The sequence below is a fragment of the Calonectris borealis genome, chromosome 1 (genome assembly GCF_964195595.1).
Source record: "Calonectris borealis chromosome 1, bCalBor7.hap1.2, whole genome shotgun sequence".
Classification (NCBI taxonomy): domain Eukaryota; kingdom Metazoa; phylum Chordata; class Aves; order Procellariiformes; family Procellariidae; genus Calonectris; species Calonectris borealis.
In genome coordinates, this window is record NC_134312.1 from 143451482 (window position 1) to 143470420 (window position 18939).

At 43.6% G+C, this 18939-nt stretch overlaps 1 protein-coding gene across 2 annotated transcripts in view; it reads left to right on the top strand.

Moving 5' to 3' along the window:
- The window catches only part of DHRSX (dehydrogenase/reductase X-linked), a 168522-nt gene that overhangs the window by 120183 nt on the left and 29400 nt on the right, over positions 1–18939 (top strand). For both annotated transcript variants that reach the window (XM_075133966.1, XM_075133975.1), the window contains 2 exons: positions 952–1159; positions 18419–18626. In XM_075133966.1, the coding sequence (XP_074990067.1) occupies positions 952–1159; positions 18419–18626 (416 nt within the window). The remainder of the gene's footprint in view (positions 1–951; positions 1160–18418; positions 18627–18939) is intronic.

The following is an 18939-nucleotide window of genomic DNA, read 5'->3' on the forward strand; positions in this document are numbered from 1 at the left end:
TCCATGTTTCTTATTATTCAACATTATCCTCCATGAGCCACGTCCATCTACATGTAAATTACAAAGGTCAGGTCCACTTGTACGATAATTAAATTTTAATAAACTAAGAATAATTTATAACATTCAAGTACACATTATAATTGAACGGGATAGCTATCTCCCACACAGCCTCAGTACACGATATAGTTTATGCATGAGCTCAGGATTCTCTGCACGATGCTGAAATCAACATTGTGTGCTAGGGATGTGGATACTTATTTTAGGCACTGAGTTTGAAAATTGTGGTTTTTAGAAATATATGCAAAAATATTGCCAAAATAAGCATTCAAAAATTCATTTCAATATGCAGCTGCTTGTAAGCACAGTAATTAAGATATATTGGGTAAATTTACTACATCTTTTCTCACACGCACCAGTGAGGTAGAAGTTGCAGATTTCAGACAAAGACTCAACAGATCTTTAAACTCCAGCCAGGACTCAGCAGAAAGCCGTCTGGGAGAGCAGGTCTGCTGCTTAGCCTGGTCTTGCCTCCACTGCTCTTTGATGGAGGGAATGTTGTTGGGATCACACAGCTCCCACCTATTGTAGATGGATTAATTGTTGTTGTGGATCTGCAGCATTGAGTTCTGGCACGACAGCAATGGGTTAACTCAACTTCCAATGTTTTCAAAACACTTTTCACAAATGAACTCACTTATCCTCACAATTCTGCACGGAGGGAGAGAGGGAGGGAGTTAGTCTACCTGTTTTCTGGATAAACGAACTGAAGTGGGGGTTTTGACATTTTTCTCGGCAGGAATCAATCAGTGCCGGCTTTACACTTCACATGCCATCACCAATCACTCATTGCTCTAAATGCTGTGTTTACACCCTGCAGCAGGAGATCCGTGCTCCTAGCTTGCTCCTTCTCTGAAATAAATCAACAGGTTTTACCTCTACTTTCTCCTCCAGCTGGGGTGATGCTGGTCCCTGAAAGGAAGACGGAGGATGGGTTTGAGGAGCACTTCGGCTTGAACTACTTGGGACACTTCTTGTTGACTAACCTCCTCTTGGATACGCTGAAGCAATCAGGAACGCACAGTCACAACGCTAGGATCATCACTGTCTCATCAGCCACCCATTATGTAGGCAAATTGCACCTGAATGACTTACAAAGCAGGTACCGATCCATTTTTGTTATTCACTGATCTGCAGTAAGGGTGTGCAGACTAAACTCCAAGAGAATTGTTATCAAATACTGAATGGGGGGAGGGGGGTTGTTGCCTTTATTTTTTTATCTTTTTTAATGAACAGTGATTCTCAAGCAGTTGCTAAATACCTTTCAGACTTGAGCAAAGCTTGCAGCCTTCAGTCAAAGATACAAATAATTTATAACCTTGTAAACTGAGTCTTTTATTCCGAACCTTGAAAGCCTGGCTTCCTTTCTGATGCTTACACTGCGGTGACGGTTGTGGTGCAGAGCCTGGACTCCTCACTGCCTAACCAGCGAGACTCTCAATAACCGGGATGTTTTAAAATGGCTTGGGCGAATGCTAATAGACTTTGTCCTCAAGTGAATGCATACGTAGAGGCCCTGATCGTGCCCTCAGATGGGCGCAGACAGATGCCTGTGGCCACTAGCTCCCCGCCTGCTGAGCGCAGGGCTGCTGACTTGGCCCTGGGGGGGGCAGCTGGCCCCACCTGCCCGGCTGCCTCGCAGCTTCGCCCGGCCCACACGCTGCCTGCTGCTCCTTCCTCCCCGCCAGCTCTGCCCGCTGGCCTGCAGCTCCTGGCACACCATCCTCCCTTCCCTCCGCCTCTGGCCGCCGCCTTGTCCTGCACCGCTCCTGGCGTTCTGGTCCCCCACCTCTGCCTCCCTCACAGCCCTTCTCCAGCTTCCCCGCCTGCCTCCCGTCCCCGGGCTGAGTCATCCCTCCCCTCCCTGTGGTGCTTGCCCTCTCACACATCAGCCTGGTGATCCACTGCAAGTGCTGGAGCCCTGGCTCTTGTCTGGGTCACCCCCTGCGCTTCCCTGAGAGCTTGCTGAGATCCAAGTGCGCGGCCGTCCTGGGCTTTTAACCCAGTAAGATGGGTTGAAACGCATGGCCGTATTCTGTCCAACTGCTTGCATTTAGGAAAACTGTGGGTGAACGTCTGTGGGATATTGCTAACATTAGGAAGACATCAAATGTCTCTGGTGTCATAAAGGAACCGTGTAGAGTTGTTCAGTTAATTGAGGAATGGGCAGGTTAACTGAGATACATTTCAAAATTTCCCCATGCAGTCACGTGTGGCAACTACGTGCTTATAACAGGCTCAAACAGAGCCTGTCTTCTGATGGGCTCCAGAGCATTTCTGCCTGCACACAGCCAGGCTGAGTTTTGCATCATTTCCATGGAGAAATTCCCTCTCCGTCCTTTGACAGGGACTTCAGCACGTGTTCAGAGGCACCTGGCCCGAGGTTTCATTTTGGAACAAAGACTGAAATTAGAGAGCTGGGCTGTTTCCACTGCAGACATTTTACATATGAATGCTGCATTAAGCATGTCAAACTTTCTGTTTGACTTCTGATTACATACTACGGCATCAGTTTTATTACAAGCACATTGTTTAAACTCTGCAGGGTAGTGGCAGTTTAATCTCTTGCTCGTAAAACAACCACAGGAAATTACCCTTACTCTTCACTTGATGTATGTATTCATTGTTTCTGATGGGCATGCGCTGGATGGCACCACGCAAGGGGGCTAAGGGGAGTGTAATTAGTATTTCTTTGGGCTAAAGGGCAGAATGCAAAATTAAGTGTGGCTGTTTTGTGTCTCTAGTTAATAGTTTCCTTGATTATAGCAAGGCCTTGTACTGTGCCTCTTTAATTTAGGATCATCCTTACCTGTGATTCATCATTATTAACTCATATTTTAAAGGCACCAGAAATATTTCAGTTAGGAAAGTTACGGTTGAGCATGAACACGACTGATCTGTTGTAAAAAATAATAATATACCAGTGAGATTTACTTGCAGCTTTTGCGCCAAACCCTGCCCTTTACATTTCAACTTTATTGGTGTAAGAAGAGCCATAAAGGACAACAGGCTCTGGCTGATTTTGCCTGCTCTGAATTGCAAATGCTCTGAATTGCTCGGGGGCAGCAGCGGTGCCTGCTTTCTGAGCATACAGGCACACCGGTGGGACCCAGAGGGGGCTGTGGATTCCGCTCCAAACCTTTTATTGCTTCATGTAGAAGAAGATACTCCTGGGGTTTTTTTTAGCCTAACTGCCGATAAGCCCCCACTCAGGCGAATAGTTAGTTATCGCATAAACAGTGCTGCTAAAACCAGTGAGATCGCTTGTGTGTTTGAGTGTGTGCCTACAGCGTGAGCGGGTGGTTTAGCAACCCTGGAGGACTGTTGCGGGGTACCATACACAGGCATTGCCTATACCACGGGGCCTCAGAGGTGCCTTGTGATTCAGAGCAGCATTTAAGAGCTTTAATGGATGCGGTAAAGACACCCATGGTGAGTGCTGTGATATGATAGTGTTCCATGAATTGCCACAGTTTCCCAGTGATGCCATCCCTCATTTTTGCCGCTTGTGTGAATGGGAAATCTTTCTAAAAATTTTATACTGGCTTTTTCCTTATTTTGAGTTGCACTAGCTGGCCATAATTCATTTCACAATTTGTGTGTACGTTTCCAGATTGGCAGGTAGTCCTAACCTTGCAGGGAGGAAGCAAAACAATTTGAAGTCGTTTATTCACAGTGGAGAAAGGGGGCCGTACTCTGTGCTGGAAAAATTACCAGTGGCAGCAGACTGAATTTTTTACCGTGCTCTTGTCCCGTTATTCCTAGATTTTGGTTGGGCTAGTGTCCAAACTGGAGGTGAGTGATGGTGGCGGAGGAGGGATCCATCCATCAAACGCAACAGAGAGGGAAAGGCAGAAGACTGTCTTGACATAAAGGAGACAGTAAAGTGAGGCTCAGTTCTCTGCTTTACCACGGATTTTTCTATGGGATCATTCTCCCACTCAGGAGGCTCTGGGTTGGCAGTCGCAGTTGTGGCTGTTGCTCCCATTGCTTGTACTTGCTGCTCAGAGTTCTGCTCTGAAGCCAGAAGTCATCCATGTCACAGTGACCACAGGGCAACAGCATAAAAAACAATTGTTGTAAGGTCTGTCCCATGAACAGTATTAAATGCAGCTTGTGTTACTGTCTTCCGCGTTTCCTCTTTGGTTTGTTTTCTGCCATCTTACCAATCTGATTTATCCCATGTTTCTCTTTTGAGCTCTTTTCTGGCAGGAGGGTTAATTTAATTTTTTCTTGATTTTTCTTGCTTTTTACATTATTTTTCTTTCTTTGTTATCTCTCTCTTCATGCCTGCCTACCTGATTTCTATGTTCACAGTTTCATCTTCACCTGTGTCTTTTGAGCTTTTTTGTCCTGTTGCCTTTTCCCTCTACTATCTCATCATTTTTTCCTCTTTTTTTTGGGGGGGTGTCTTATTTCCACCCACCAGTTCATTTCCTCCTCTCCATTTATCTTCCTCTTATCTTCCCCCAGCCCAGTCCTGTTTCTCCCCTATGAATGTCATTTCTACCCCTTCCTGCCCATTCTCTTCACACACACCAGTAAAAGAGACATGGCATGGGTACATCAAGGCAGGACAGAGCTTGTTCCAAACTGGCAGGGCATAGCTTGTTTCATGTGTGTTATTGAAAATGCAAACGCACAAGAGCAATGACTGTTCTCCCAGTTCTTTTGCTGAAGGATATATGAAGAACATCAAACACCTTTGTGGTCTTTTAGATCCAGACCGTTTTCAACAGCAATCACATGAGTCGACAAGGGGATCCCTAAGGCAAATCATTCTCCTTCATCCCTACTTCGAATACGACTGTTTTCAAGGAGGTGAAAGTTTAACACAAACGCTATCTGCAAGCGTTTCAACAGTGGTGATTTCAGCAATTACATGCTGAGGGTAGTACACGGTGCACTCAACAGCATAGCTGGGATGTCCTTTTTTCCTCTTTTGCCTGCCTTAAATAATACTTTCTAAAGTGAGAGAAGAAAAAAATACGGTCATGAAAGAATATGGCTGTCTGGTTTTAGCAAAAGTTTGAAGAACATTGTGCCATCCTCTTGGGTTGAGGTAGGCTTGAACAGCGCACTGGAGTTCATGGTGCTCTTACAAGGCTGGGATGGAGGGCACTCCTTCGAGTACTCTGCCTACCAAAGTAGGAAGGAAAATAAAGAAAAGGCGACCTTATTCCCTTTCCCAGGCTGTGGGTCACACCTGAATATGTTCCCTTTCCCAGGGGTAGCATCTTTGTGTGTTCTGTCTAGCTTTGTCTCCATGACTAACTATTCCTTTCATCATCGTCTCCTTTTGCATGCCAAATGGGCCCTGTAATGCTGTGAATCACAGATCTATGAACTCCCCAGCCTCAGTAACACAGCTCCTTTTCTGGTTCATGTCTGCTGTATATTCAGGAACAGTTAGTCACACTTTTTCTGCTCTCTTTCCTCTGCTCTCTCACTGCAGAAGGAGCTGATGTTCTTTGTAACTCTCCAAGCTGGTGCAGTCCCCGGATAATTTCTGTATTTTTTCCCTGTAGCCCTAGTGCATGAATCGTGTCGGAGACAGCAGAGATTAAATGAAAGGAATTGCAAAAATCTGCCATATGTGCTTCCTAGCTGGTGTAAAACGGGGTAAACAGCTCTGCCCAGGACCTGGGAGGATGCTGGGGAGGGCAGGCAGCTCCAGTTCGTCTCCTCTGCTAGGCAGTTCGTAAGGCTGTAACAGGAGGTGTCACATGCTGCTGGGAAAATCTGTCTAGCAAAGTCCCTGGAGACCTCCTGTTCTTGGATGGGTGGTGTCCTTCATCTTCACTTCTTGTGTGCGTGTGATGTTTGTTGGTAAATGAAGTTGTATGAAGTTTGAGCAGACAGTTGAGGATTTTGTCCCATCGGCATTGCTGAGATTTTGAAAATCTTATCCATGAATAGCAATGAAAAGTTAATATGTCAAATTACTTCTGGAAAATAAGAATCCATTTTTCAGACCCAAACCATTGATTTCAGTGATTTCAGAATATTTTATTTCTAATTTATTTGTAAATTGAAGTATAATGTTGATCAAACTGAAACTCCAAACTTTTAATTTCTAAGTCATCCTGTTGAAGTAAGGTATCTCCATCAGTTTCAGATTACTTTTTTTTTAGCTGGACATTTGTTTAAAACAGGTTTTTTTCACTAAGAATGGTTTGATGAGCCAACATTTTTTTCAAAGCTTTTTTTTTATTTTTTTAAATTTCCAGTTGGTTCTTTCAGTGCCTTTTCACAACTGTTCTATCACTTGTGGTTTCTGAATTCTCTCTGACTGGAAGAACTTATGGGATGTACCATATCTTCAGTTCAAGCAAAAGCAAACATGAAGCTGATGTAGCGTACTAGTAGCATAGTACTATTGGTTTATTTCCAAATTTTTAAATAATAAAGGAAAATTTGTAAGAGGAAGTAGGAGAGATTTTAAATATTACCCTTTTATTTGTTAATCCATTTTAGTCAGTACAGAAGTCTTTCACAGTCACATAGAAAGAAATGTGTCACTGGACTGCTGCTTAATAAAATGCTGTGAAAATTACAGAAATTGTAATCATTCTAGACAACAAGATAGACACATGTTATTATAGATTTTTATTTTACTCAAGGAATATATGTTTTTGCTTGAGTTGTATTGTTTAAACAGCTTCCCTGCAGTGACTTCTATTGCATATTCTAGTTCTATTTGCAAGATTAATCATGTTCCCTTGACAGGACCAAATACCAACTGCAGCAACTGCTGTATTCAGTTAAACATCTTCCTGCAGCAGGTTGCCAAGTTTTCCTGTCTATAGTTATACGATAAGTATTCAAATGCTTAATGCAGCTACATAAGGGTATTTCAGTCCTCCTTTACAAAATGTTTTCTGTATGAATGCAAAAGGATTTGCTGCTTTGCAAAATGATCCCCTGCTTTTGCAGCAATTAACATTAATTGCAAAAATTGACTTGCTGGTCTGAAAAATGAGTGTATTGGTGAAGGCACAGATCTCAAATTCTGTAAATTATTTAAAAAAAATAAATGGGCTATTATATCAGCACACCAATTCATCAATCCAAAAGACAGAGTTTTAGTTCATATGCAGCATGTGTTTTATCCCTGTTGCAGGCCACAGGTGATCCCTAGCCTTTCTTGCAACCAATCACGAAGAAATATTTAAGTTAGGATACCAACTTTGAAAAGTTTTAGTTTTACATTTATCAGTGTATTTTCGTTCTGTCTAATCAAAATACTTCTAGGGTTCATTGGTTTCTGAAGAACAGGAACACAGTGTAACACTACTATCACAAAGGTAATGTCAGAGTTTAATGTATTCAGGGAAATTAAATGTAGCTACTTTGTGTGTCACAATGTTAAATTCCTTCTTGTCTAAAAGGGATTAATGGTCTTAACAAAGGATTATTAATAATGTTTAATAATTTAATAGGACACAGTGTTTCTGAATGAGTTCAAAATTGCAACGTGTTGGGAGGTATGTGATATGTGGGTATTTCTGCTGCTCAGCCTCTCCTGCACAGTGGGTTGGGTGGGTGAAGTCAACTCTCTGTGGCACACAGGACAGTGGATCTCGCAGACGTGCTGTTTTCCGAAACAGCAAGATAGTTCAGTGGTAATTTGGAAGTTAATGTACTGCACTCGTGTGACAGAGAAGGCAAAAGGGACTTGTTGTCATGGTTTAACCCCAGCCGGCAGCTCAGCACCACCCAGCCGCTCGCTCACTCCCCCCCGGTGGGATGGGGGAGAGAATCGGAAGGGTAAAAGTGAGAAAACTCGCGGGTTGAGATAAAGACAGTTTAATAGGTAAAGCAAAAGCCACGCACGCAAGCAAAGCAAAACAAGGAATTCATTCACTGCTTCCCATCGGCAGGCAGGTGTTCAGCCATCTCCAGGAAAGCAGGGCTCCATCACCCCTAATGGTGACTTGGGAAGACAAACCACCATAACTCTGAACATCCCCCCCTTCCTTCTTCTTCCCCCAGCTTTATATGCTGAGCATGACGTCATATGGTATGGAATATCCCTTTGGTCATTTGGGGTCAGCTGTCCCGGCTGTGTCCCCCCCAGCTTCTTGTGCACCCCCAGCCTCCTCGCTGGTGGGGTGGGGTGAGAGGCAGCAAAGGCCTTGGCTCTGTGTAAGCACTGCTCAGCAGTAATGAAAACATCCCTGTGTTATCAACACTGTTTCCAGCACAAATCCAAAACATAGCCCCATACTAGCTACTGTGAAGAAAATTAACTCTATCCCAGCCAAAACCAGCACACTTGCGGAGAACAGGGAGTAGAGATATAGCTTGTCACCCTTGAGAGGGGAAGGTTAGTTTAACATCTACCTGTGAGCGAAAAGACTCATTAAGGCTGAGTGAACCTTAAAAGCTTTGGAGTTCAGGCCCTGGGTGATTATTGAAATGATTGTAGCATTCCTCTCAATTGCTCTAACTACCGCCATCCTCACAGTAGCTTTTCAGCAGAGTTGTCATTCGAGCTGCCTAGCGTAGCTGGGGAAAGCTGGCACACGTGCCTGTAAATCCCTGGATTTGTGTTAAGGGAAACATTCAAAATGATCAGCTTGCCTTCCACAAATCCCCTCTGGGTTCAGCCCTGTTGTTGCTCCTGGTTCTTCACAACCATACATCCCTGGTCTTGCCATGTCCATTAAGGATTACAAGCTGTAGTGGCGGGAGGCAAAGGCAGACTTCTGCCTCTGCAATTACAAACGATAACTCTTAACCTTTTCTCTGCTCCCTGTCCTAAACTACTTCTTTCAGTGAAGGAGAGCTTCTGTTTTCAAAGGAAAACAGGCCAGCATTTGAATACTTAAACCTGTGAAGAAAAATTGGTCTTTTGATTAAATCAAGTTCTCTATGAAAAATGTGGGGTTTATGAAAAATATACTTTCTAAATAAAATAAGTCACTGTAAAAGTGAAATATTATAGCCCCCAGGGGTTTTAATACTGCCAGAATGTCTGATATAGTTGCAGCTTTGTTGATCCATTTCTTCTGTTCTTGTTATGTGTCAGGTGCTGCGGTTCTCCTGCATTTCTTGTCACGGGAGGTGGAGGCTGGCTGTACACAGCACCGTCTCAGCCTCCCAAGAAGGACAGAGACGGAGGAGCGCTGTGGCTCACAGTAGCTTTCTGAGAAGCTCAGGAGCTTTTAACAGTGATGGCAGCTATAATACGGCACTGCAGAAATGTCCAAATTAAAATATTATGAGTATTGCACAAAATCTTTTGGTTCTCAGCTCAAAGAGGGGGTGTTCAGTATCTGAATTGCCACCGAAAATCAATCAGTCTGCCAAAGCAGCAGTATCTTTGAATTCTTTTTTCAGTGAGGGCTGGGGCAGGGCAGCTCTGTGACCATGTGTTGTTTTTTCAGGGTTTGGACATGAAACTTCTCATCATTTCCTGGAAAGCCAAAGCTGCCTGACTTCCTTGCTTCTGGTGTGTTTGCAAGTGGAAGAGCTCTCATGTGCTCTGGCCCCAGGCCATGCCATGCCCCTTCTTAGGAAATGCTTGGTTTTCCATTACAGATCTCTCTTTACAGTGTTCCAGGGTGACATAGTAGTGGGAAATTTATGAAACAAAACCAAAAACCACCTCTAAGGCTAAACAGTAGGGCAAGGGATTGCTGTCACTGTCCCTTATGGTACTTTGAAATAACTGCTTTGCAGTGCTGGCTATGGACCACTTTGAGCCACTGTATGTTGTTCGTTTCTAGCAGGTTTTTTTGTTTGCTGAAGTTGACTTGTTTATGTTCCTTAAGTAAGACCCCCCTCTTCACAGGCCCCTTTCATACGCTTATTTAAATCCCACGTCTTTTCTGACAGCGGCCAAGGGCCACTGGTGACGTAGGGTCTCACAAGAACAAAAGCCTTTCCTGCTGTGTCTGGGCTATGAGTCATTTTCATGGGTGCAGAAAACTTCCACATTTTAATCTCTCCTGTACCTGTTGGCATTTCAGCCATATTTCTTCTTTAACTTGGCTGTCTTCCAACAGAGGGGAAGACTTCTCATGACTGTTTTTAACAAATAGTGACTTTCTTTATGAGCTTGGTCCTTGTCTTAATTCACGTACTGGGAGTTAGTCAGTTTTACCTCTCAGTTTGAAGCTGTGATACTCATATCCTCACTACGTAAGAAAACTTTGAAAAAGCAGAAGTTGTTAGATTGTTTCAACAAACGAAAACTGATTTTCAAAATTATTTTGTTGTGCCAGACTTGATGGTCTTATGTTACTTCTGTGGACAGAGGGTGATGGCATAGTATTTGTGGACACCTTGGAGGAAAAATGATTTTGCAGTCTGTGTGTACATTCAAGCCATGTTCATCCTGGTAAGACAGACCAGTCCTTCAGCGTGTTGAACATTTGCACTTGCAGGACACATTCAACACTTCCTCATCTCCAAGGCAGTGCAGTGGGTTCAGCCCATCACAAAAAGAAACCTTACATTATCTTCACATATACACCAACACGTTTCATGTAGTCTACTGAAAATCTGCTAACTACATTAGGCGAACTGCGCTGGATTTGAAATGGCAGCACTTTATTATGCATAAGCAGACCTTACAGTTCCATCCCAGTCCCAGAATGAAAAGCCCAGAATCTGCAGCTAGTCTGGAAAAGTCTACACTAGTTTTAAAATCATTTTATCAAAATGGAAGTAAGATTTGGGATTGTTCAAGTTATTACTGGGCCATTTTATGGCCCTACGTGCATTCTAGTGGAAGAAACCATAAGCAGACCCGTTGCTTCCTTCAACTTAAAAGCTCTATTGCAGGAGAGCTAGGAAGTTTTCCACAAGTGGGTGGAGCGTGCCTCAGAATTCTTCTTGATATAATCCAGAGATAATCTTAAAAGATGTGTGACAATCTCCAGTAACCTGAGATCCAGATTATCCAAGAGATAATATTAAAAGGTATGTGGCAGTGATGTTTCCCCATCACCCAAAGGGTCACCAGGATACAGAATGTAGGTCTTGGAGCCTTGATCTGTCTCTTGGCTGCAGCAATGCAAAACCTTGCTTGCTTCTATTTATTTACTCATTCATTTGTTTGATGGAGATTTTTAATTGAATGAAGTGATACCATTATGTTCAAATACCACTTCAAATATTAGCAAATACTTAACACTGCATCATATGAACCGACTGTAGAAAAACGATGCTTCAGAAGAGGCAATTTATATCATTCTTTATAAAGAGATATATTTTCTGGGAGAATGGTATTACAGTAATTACAACTTGAACTTGCCATCAATATTTAAAATCATCAAAAACATTTGAAATTAACATCAATTTTATGCAAACAGAAAAATTAGACTTTTTTTAAGATACTGATTTTGGTGAGACTTTTAGAAGGCCAGCCTTTGAGTCTGTCTTTCATACATTTGAGATCTGTGCTGAGCACACAGCAATGGAGCTGCACACAGCAAGGCAATCAGTGAGCAGGAGGGCTCTTGACATCTCACCTCCTGCCATTAGGAGGAGGGATCAGCCAAATGAAAAATGATGCATTGATTCCATCTGGATGACAGTAATGCCCAGGATGACAAGCCCCTGCTTAATTCATAAATATTTTTATAACAAAGACCTGCCAGGTTCCTTCACTAAATGTAGTCCTCCAAAGACAGTAAGTTATTTTTTGTCCACTCTGCATTTCCTACAAACTCTAACAAGGGGCTAGTCACGAAACGCTTTGTATTTGTACAGTGAAGTGCAGAAAGTTGGGAAGCATGGCTTTAAGAACCCACAACCCAGCTTCCAGCTTGTGGCTCTTACTGAACTGCGGATTAAGCACAAAGCAGGAGTCACTGACTTGTGAAGAAGTCAGCTACTGCCAGTGAGACCATCACCAACATTTTAGAGAGAGAGAGAATCTACCAGCTCTGAGCCTCTACCCTTATGCTTATCCTCTAATTTTAGGAAGAAAAATGCTATTTTACCACTGTTGAAAGATTTCAGAGAAAGCCTGGTTTTGGCCAGAGCTGTGTGTGAGCTCCGTGGGGGCACGAGGCACCAAGGGGCTCACTGCAGGGAGAAGCTTCTAGATGTGTTTGGTCTTTGTCCATGGGTCGGAACTAGAGGGAAAGGTGGGCTGCTTTGAAAGTGCCACCTGCTTCTGGCTGCTTAAGTAACCCTGGTGTGACCAGCTAGGATGCGAGGAGCTTGCTTTTCAGCTTGTGTAGAACCATTAATTATCAGCCTTGTAGCTTTCCTTTCCAACGTGTCCATCACTGGGTCATGAGGGCACTTCTGGTGTCCCTAATGCTTGAGTCCTTATTCACTCAAATTACAGTATATTCAAGTTCAAATACACGGGGGTATGCTAAGGCCACCTTGACTGTTATATGTACATATATATATATTTTTTAAGGCTACATATCAAGTATATGAAAGAAGTGTACATGAAGAAGTATAGTTATTCAGTGAACACCCGAAGTACCCAGGCATGTGTATGAAATGGGTGACTATACGATAGCCTATAGTAGTAGTTGCTAACAGGACAGCTACTGTACAAAACTGTAACAAAATCTGAATAAGTAGAAACATTAACACTTTAGATTTTAGTTTTGTTATACTAATGCATATGCTTGTTTCTTTCAATTGGTGATTTTCAGTGGTAATAGTGGTAATACCGAAATTATTCAGTATTCTAATTTCGTACTCTAATTTCTCCAACTCTGTCTTTTCTCCATCTCTCTATTTTCCTTTTTTTTTTTTTTTTAATTGAGGGAAAATTACAATTGATGAGACTCAGCAAATGTGTTCATGGGATAAATATATGTAGTACTGTCAGGAGGTCTGCTTAAATCTTATAAGCAATATTTAGACCAAACCAGGCTTTGGTTTATCATAGAAAGAGAGAAAGAAACTGCTTATGATAACCAGAAAGGACATACCTATATTCTGCAAAATATTTCTGTAGCTGCTTCAAAATAAACTGCAAAATCTATCAAAAATCTTGAAAAATCTTGCACTGCATTCCCTGGTGAAAGAAAATTTAAAACTATGAAAGCTTCATGAGTGTTTAATAATAGTCTTTTATATTCTTGACTAAGCAATGGTGATGATGTATTGCAAGATTAATACATAAATCATTAGGAGACTTTAGTCATTTTAATACAGCAAGTCTGTGTTTTGCTTAATTCACTGCTTCATCCTACGGCATACGTTGAAATTTTGTGTGGCCTTTCATTAAAAACCACAGCATGTCACCACGTTTTGCATCACTTGTTTTTTAATGGAGCACATAGCAATCGGGTTGTTCTGCAGTTTGATCTTGGCGGACTCTGCCCTCCAGGCAAATTAACACGCTGGAAATTGGGGAGCGTGGTGACGGGTGAGGGGAGGGTGACATGCGCAAGACAAGCGCGGTGTGAAAGAGGTCCGCATCAGGAAAACTTCCCTGCTAGCACCGGCCAGGTTAAACGTAGCTGTGTGTCGGTCAGTGCGCTCACAGGTCCTCTGAGCCTTTTGTTGAAGCAAGGTGCGCTGGGGAAGGGAAAGGGTGCCGTCACTGCACCCTTCTTTCAGTCGGGGTGCATCCGCTTCCTCCACGTGTGTGCAGAATGCAAAAGCAACCGTTAATGAAAGAGAAAAAGCCGAGAGCAGCGCGAGGGCCTGTGCGCAGGAGGTGTGGAGGAAGTGGTCTATGCCGAGCAGCAATTTTGTTTTCCCTGTTCCCTGTGGGTACCCCGAGATGACTTAGTGCTCTTCACTAAACATGGTATCACTGGACGTAAATGGGGGACCTCTGCTGAACACGGACCGACTAAAGCCAGACAGAAAAGAAACCAGAGTAATACTGGCTGCCAAGGGAAGTGCTAAACATGGATCCCGTTTTCAAACTTGGATAGCAGCTGAGTCCATATTTAAACACCTAATTAGCCACTGCAGGCTCCAGTTTGAAATTTGGCTTCTCATTACTTTTTACAAATACATTGCCCCAGCATGCTAGGGAGACTGCTGCTGGAGACAGCACCATGGAGATGAGTGGTAAAATCAGCTTCTGGTGAAAAAGAAAAAAATAATAATAATTAAAAAAAAAAAAATCAGCAAACCGCAAGGCACTCACTCACTCCAGAATTGAATGCTTACTTATTTTGTTTTGGCAAAAATACAAAACAATCCCTTTCTCTTCCCCTAATTTTTGTAATGACAATTCAAACTTGTCAGTCTATGTTTCAAAAATCTTAAGCCAAAAATAAGAATTTCTGCTAAAAATTCATTGAACAGAAAATGCATCGCCTGCTTATCCTGATCCTTTATTCATCAGTATAAAATCAATACAGCATTATTTTAAAAGGAAGAAGAAGGTCTTGTGTATTGCTGGTCTCTTGGCCAGATTTCAAAGCAGCTAATTAAATCCTGTCTGCCTTAGCTCCTCCTGTAGTTTCAATTTATTGAGTTGTGCTTTGCCCTGTTTTATCAGAACCGACTTGGCAAAATGCTCTAGGGGGGCATCCCTCAGGGGAGACTGTTTTCCGTGGTAGAAAGAGTGGTCCTTCCCACTGGTCTTCTTCCCCCCAAGTTCTTGCTCCGCTTTTCTTGGCTGCTGACCGTGCACAGGCTTGCCGTACCACAGCACGTGCTGTCTGGCATAGCTCGAGCCTGGTGGGCAGTATTTATTCGGATGGATCCCTGCGCAGTCGAAGACCAGTACCTCCTAGCTCTCTAGCCGACTGGCCAGTGTGCACATATACTGGTAGCTGGGAGCTACCAGTCTTTTGCGTGGCTGGCCACCTAGTTAGGAGGTAAGAGTTTCTCTGCTTGCGAGTCTGCCTGCCTTGCTGTGAAGCATCGATACCCTGTGTCCCCAGGGGTCCAAACGTCACAGGCACCTCTCGTGCACTGGTGTGCCAGCACAGTTTGCTGGTAAGCTGTGTTCTGCTTTGGGCTGTGCTTCAGTTGGCCTCTTGTATGCACTTTCATTTTAGAAGGCTTTTAGAGCCTTCAGAAAATGAAAGCAATGTGGAAATATGTAATGTCAATATTATTAATTTATTTAGTATACAATTATGGTTTCATTCAGTGTAGAAAATGTACATACAGAGCACAGAGCGCCAAGAGAGGCTAGATTTAGATGCATAGGCTTTAAAGCCAGATAATTCCAGGTTTAAGAGGAATAAATTTTATGGTTTTAAACTGAAAGAGGGTAGACTTAGACTGGACATAAGGAAGAAATATTTTACGATGAGGGTGGTGAGACACTGGAACAGGTTGCCCAGAGAAGTTGTGGATGCCCCATCATTGAAAGCGTTCTAGGCCAGACTGGACGGGGCTTTGAGCAACCTGATCTAGTGAAAGATGTCCCTGGCCACGGCAGGGGGTTTGGACTAGATGATCTTTAAGGTCCCTTGCAACCCAAACCATTCTGTGATTCTACATGTGCATGGGAGATGCAATCATGGTGCAGGTACAGGAGCCTACGTGCTCCTATTTTTCTGATGCATAAAGTCAAGACTGGATGTAATGAAATCAAGTAGCCAGTGTTGATTTTTTTTTCCAAGGTAGCATTTAAACAACATGAACCTAATAAGACAGGGTCTCACAAACAAAACAGTTGTTCCACGAAAATCCTTGTCAGTTCTGTGTCACAGGTTATTCGTCTGTCTTATGTAGTCCATTGATGTCAGATTCCTGGAAAGCACAAAGCACACAGAAAAATGGGAGGAGAGCAGGTAGTCATGGCAGGGGTTCTGCCAAAAGTGTCTGCTCTGTGTATCCAATTTTATATCCTTCATATCTATAGTATGTTACTGAAGTCTGATTCCCTGCTGCCTTGCAAATCATTTGCATCTCTGCACTGTGATATAAAAGGCTTCCTCGCTAATTGGATAGCTTTTTATATCTTCTCAGCACTCGTGTTTCTCTGACATAGATAACTATGCAAAGTACAAGGCTTTTGAGGATCCAGCCCTTGTAGTTCATGCTTCATTGCCACAAGGTAAGTCAAAACAGCACTTGTGCAAAATGTGGGAATGGGAAGTCACGGGGAGCGTTCACCATCCTCCTGCCTGGCATCTGAAGGTTACTGAAGGCCAGACTAGACCCAGGCAGAACAAGTCCGAGTAGTCCCCAGCCCTGCTTCCCTGCGAGCCGCTTGCCAGACAAAATCACTCTAATTCAACTCGGGAAGCTTGTCCCGTGCACCAGCTTGCGTTCTGCACCGGTGGGGGAATGGTGGCACCGATGGAGAAGTGCCAGGGTTGGCTGCCAGCTGGCTGCTGGAGGCGGCTTCGGATGAGTGCTTCTTCCCAGGGGTGGTGTAAGCTCTGCCCCGCACGGCTGCGCAAGTGAAGCTCGTAGCGGCTGAGGATCTGGTCCTTCAAGTTAAAAGGGTTGAAATATGTATGAAGCATAAGGTGACATTTTGAGTGTCTCAGATCAGAGCACGGACGTTACTGAATTTAAAACGTAACTGCAATTTCCTGACTAATGCCAAGTCACTTTTATATTCATGCAGTGATTGTTCTGTATTCTTAAAATAGCCCATTTTACCCTGAGGTGCAGGTGATATCTTTATGATGATGGAGCGTGTTACAGCTCAGGCCATTGGTTGGTGCAAGGGCTGTTTATGATCAACTATGCTTTTTTATTATCTCTCAATTTATATAATGCTTTTGTGGCCTGTTTGTTTGCGATTTGCTTGAACAAGAATAGAGTAGGGGAAAAAAAAGAAGAAAAAAAGAAAGGAGATGCACTGGAGAGTCAATGCTGTTGTCTTTTACTTCCTGTAGCTAAGCCGTACGATTTACCATTGTGTCTCTAAGTTTCTGGATAACACGAACAGTTAAATTGCTTCAGTAGCCTTACACCTCTGCGGAGAGTCGGCCTGTTTGCTAGCATTCAGGGCTTTCTGTGGTGAAGTGTACAGGATATTATAAGTAAGGTATTCAACGAGAATGAGATAACAAGAACAACTCTGAGACATATTTGCTATTCATTCGAAATAAAAACCTTGCACATAGTAGCAACCACAGAAAACCGAAGGCAGGCTTTTCAGCAGAGTAGGAGCATCCCCAGCCCGGGCATTTGCTGCACTAAGGGTGAAGGTGTAGAGGATGGAGCTGTAGCTGCGGCTGTCACAGAGGCCGGACAACAACTAGGGGGAAGGAGAGAGCTGGGAAAGAGAGATCTGCTCCTGGGTGCGTGCCCCGCTATCTCCCTCCACCAGCAGTAGCTGCTGCCCCATGGACCCTAACCCCTGGCTCCACATCGGCGGCGGCAGCAAGCAGTGCCGCTTCCCCAGGCTCTGGCAGAGGCAAAGGGGGTGGGGACCAAAGCTGTTTTGCTGCCCCCAGGAGCCCATTGCTTTAGGCTCCCGCCTGCTTTGCCTATGAGCTGTCTGTAATGCCAGGAATTACCTTTGGTTCTGCTAAGCACAAAAAAGGTTAGATGAGAGGCTATTGTAATTGCAAGAGTGAACTGTCATGGCGTAGGAATTTGTGGAAGTGATGCTGAGTCGGGAGGAGCATTTTAAGCGACATACCTGCTAATTTGCCTGGAACTAGGCTGTTTATTTAAAAACAAAAATACTGCTGCCTGCATGCAGTGAAACCCAACTAATCAGCATTTCCTAGAAAGTTTGACTTGAAAGAAAGGCAGATTCAGCATCCAGATGAGAGAGGTGCACAGGAGTGTCAACACGTAATGTTTTGCTGTAACTCCCAGTACTTGTGTGCCTTCGTTGCGCCTCCTGTTTGGCACAGACCCAGCCGGCCATCTTTGCTCTAAAGGCTGTTTATGGCATAACTGTGGTTACACTTGCAACCGCTCTCCTTGCCCCATCTTTTTATCCATCTCTTCAGCTGTGCGTAATCTGGTGTGTCACTGGGGCAGGTGCAATGATTGCCTTACTCATCCTGTGCCCAACACAGGAGCCTTCATCAGAAACTAGTAGGGCCTGCTGCAATACAAATAATAACCAGGAGTAGTATGATCAGGCACAGATTTATGGGGTGGGAACAGGGTATGTATGTGTGGTGAGAGGGCAGTGAGGAAGGGGAGACTAGTTTGAGGGCCTCTAGGTGATAATATCCTGGAGATTGGTGCCTCAGCATTTCTAGTTTAAATAGTTTGACATAGAGATTCTGGCAGGTACCATGTAATTTTATTCTAATTTTTTTCCCCGCCATAAATCAGACTTGGTGTCTGACAGAATAATCACCAGAACTCCAGCAAACAACACACCTGCCAGTGATAAGCTGTTTCTTCTAACTACTCAATGCATAGCTGTTTGTTTGCTAGATATTGCAAAATGCAGTACAGTTGATGTTTGTGCAATTCTGTTTTCCTTCTGATTATTTTTATGTGCATCTCTCTCTCTTTTCTCTCCTGTATACAGATGTTCGTATTCACCCCATGGAGCCTATGCCCAAAGCAAACTTGCCCTTGTGTTATTTACCTATCGACTGCAGCATCTTCTGACTGCAAATGGAAGCCATGTGACTGCTAATGTAGTAGACCCTGGAGTAGTGAATACTGAGCTCTACAAGCATGTCTCTTGGGTTGTAAAAGTGGCCAAATGGATGACAGCTTGGATATTTTTCAAGGTATGCAGGTTTTTAAATCATTTTCTTGCCGTGCCCCTACATTGTGAGAGCTATAGTCAGCATGGAGCTGAAGGTGTTTCGGAGTTTATCGTAATGTATGGTATTTATTGCATTTCTCTGTGCTGATGAGATGTACAAAATTGATAAAGACAGGCCTTCCCAGAACAAACACTTATTTTAAATGGAGGGAGTGAGCTCTCACAGTAAGGGAAGGGAATGCCTTTCACTGTCTGTGCCCATGCACTGATTATCTCTGCCCTGATCTATCCGTGTGCCTTTGTGCATGCATGGGGGCAGAACATCACCCCAAGAC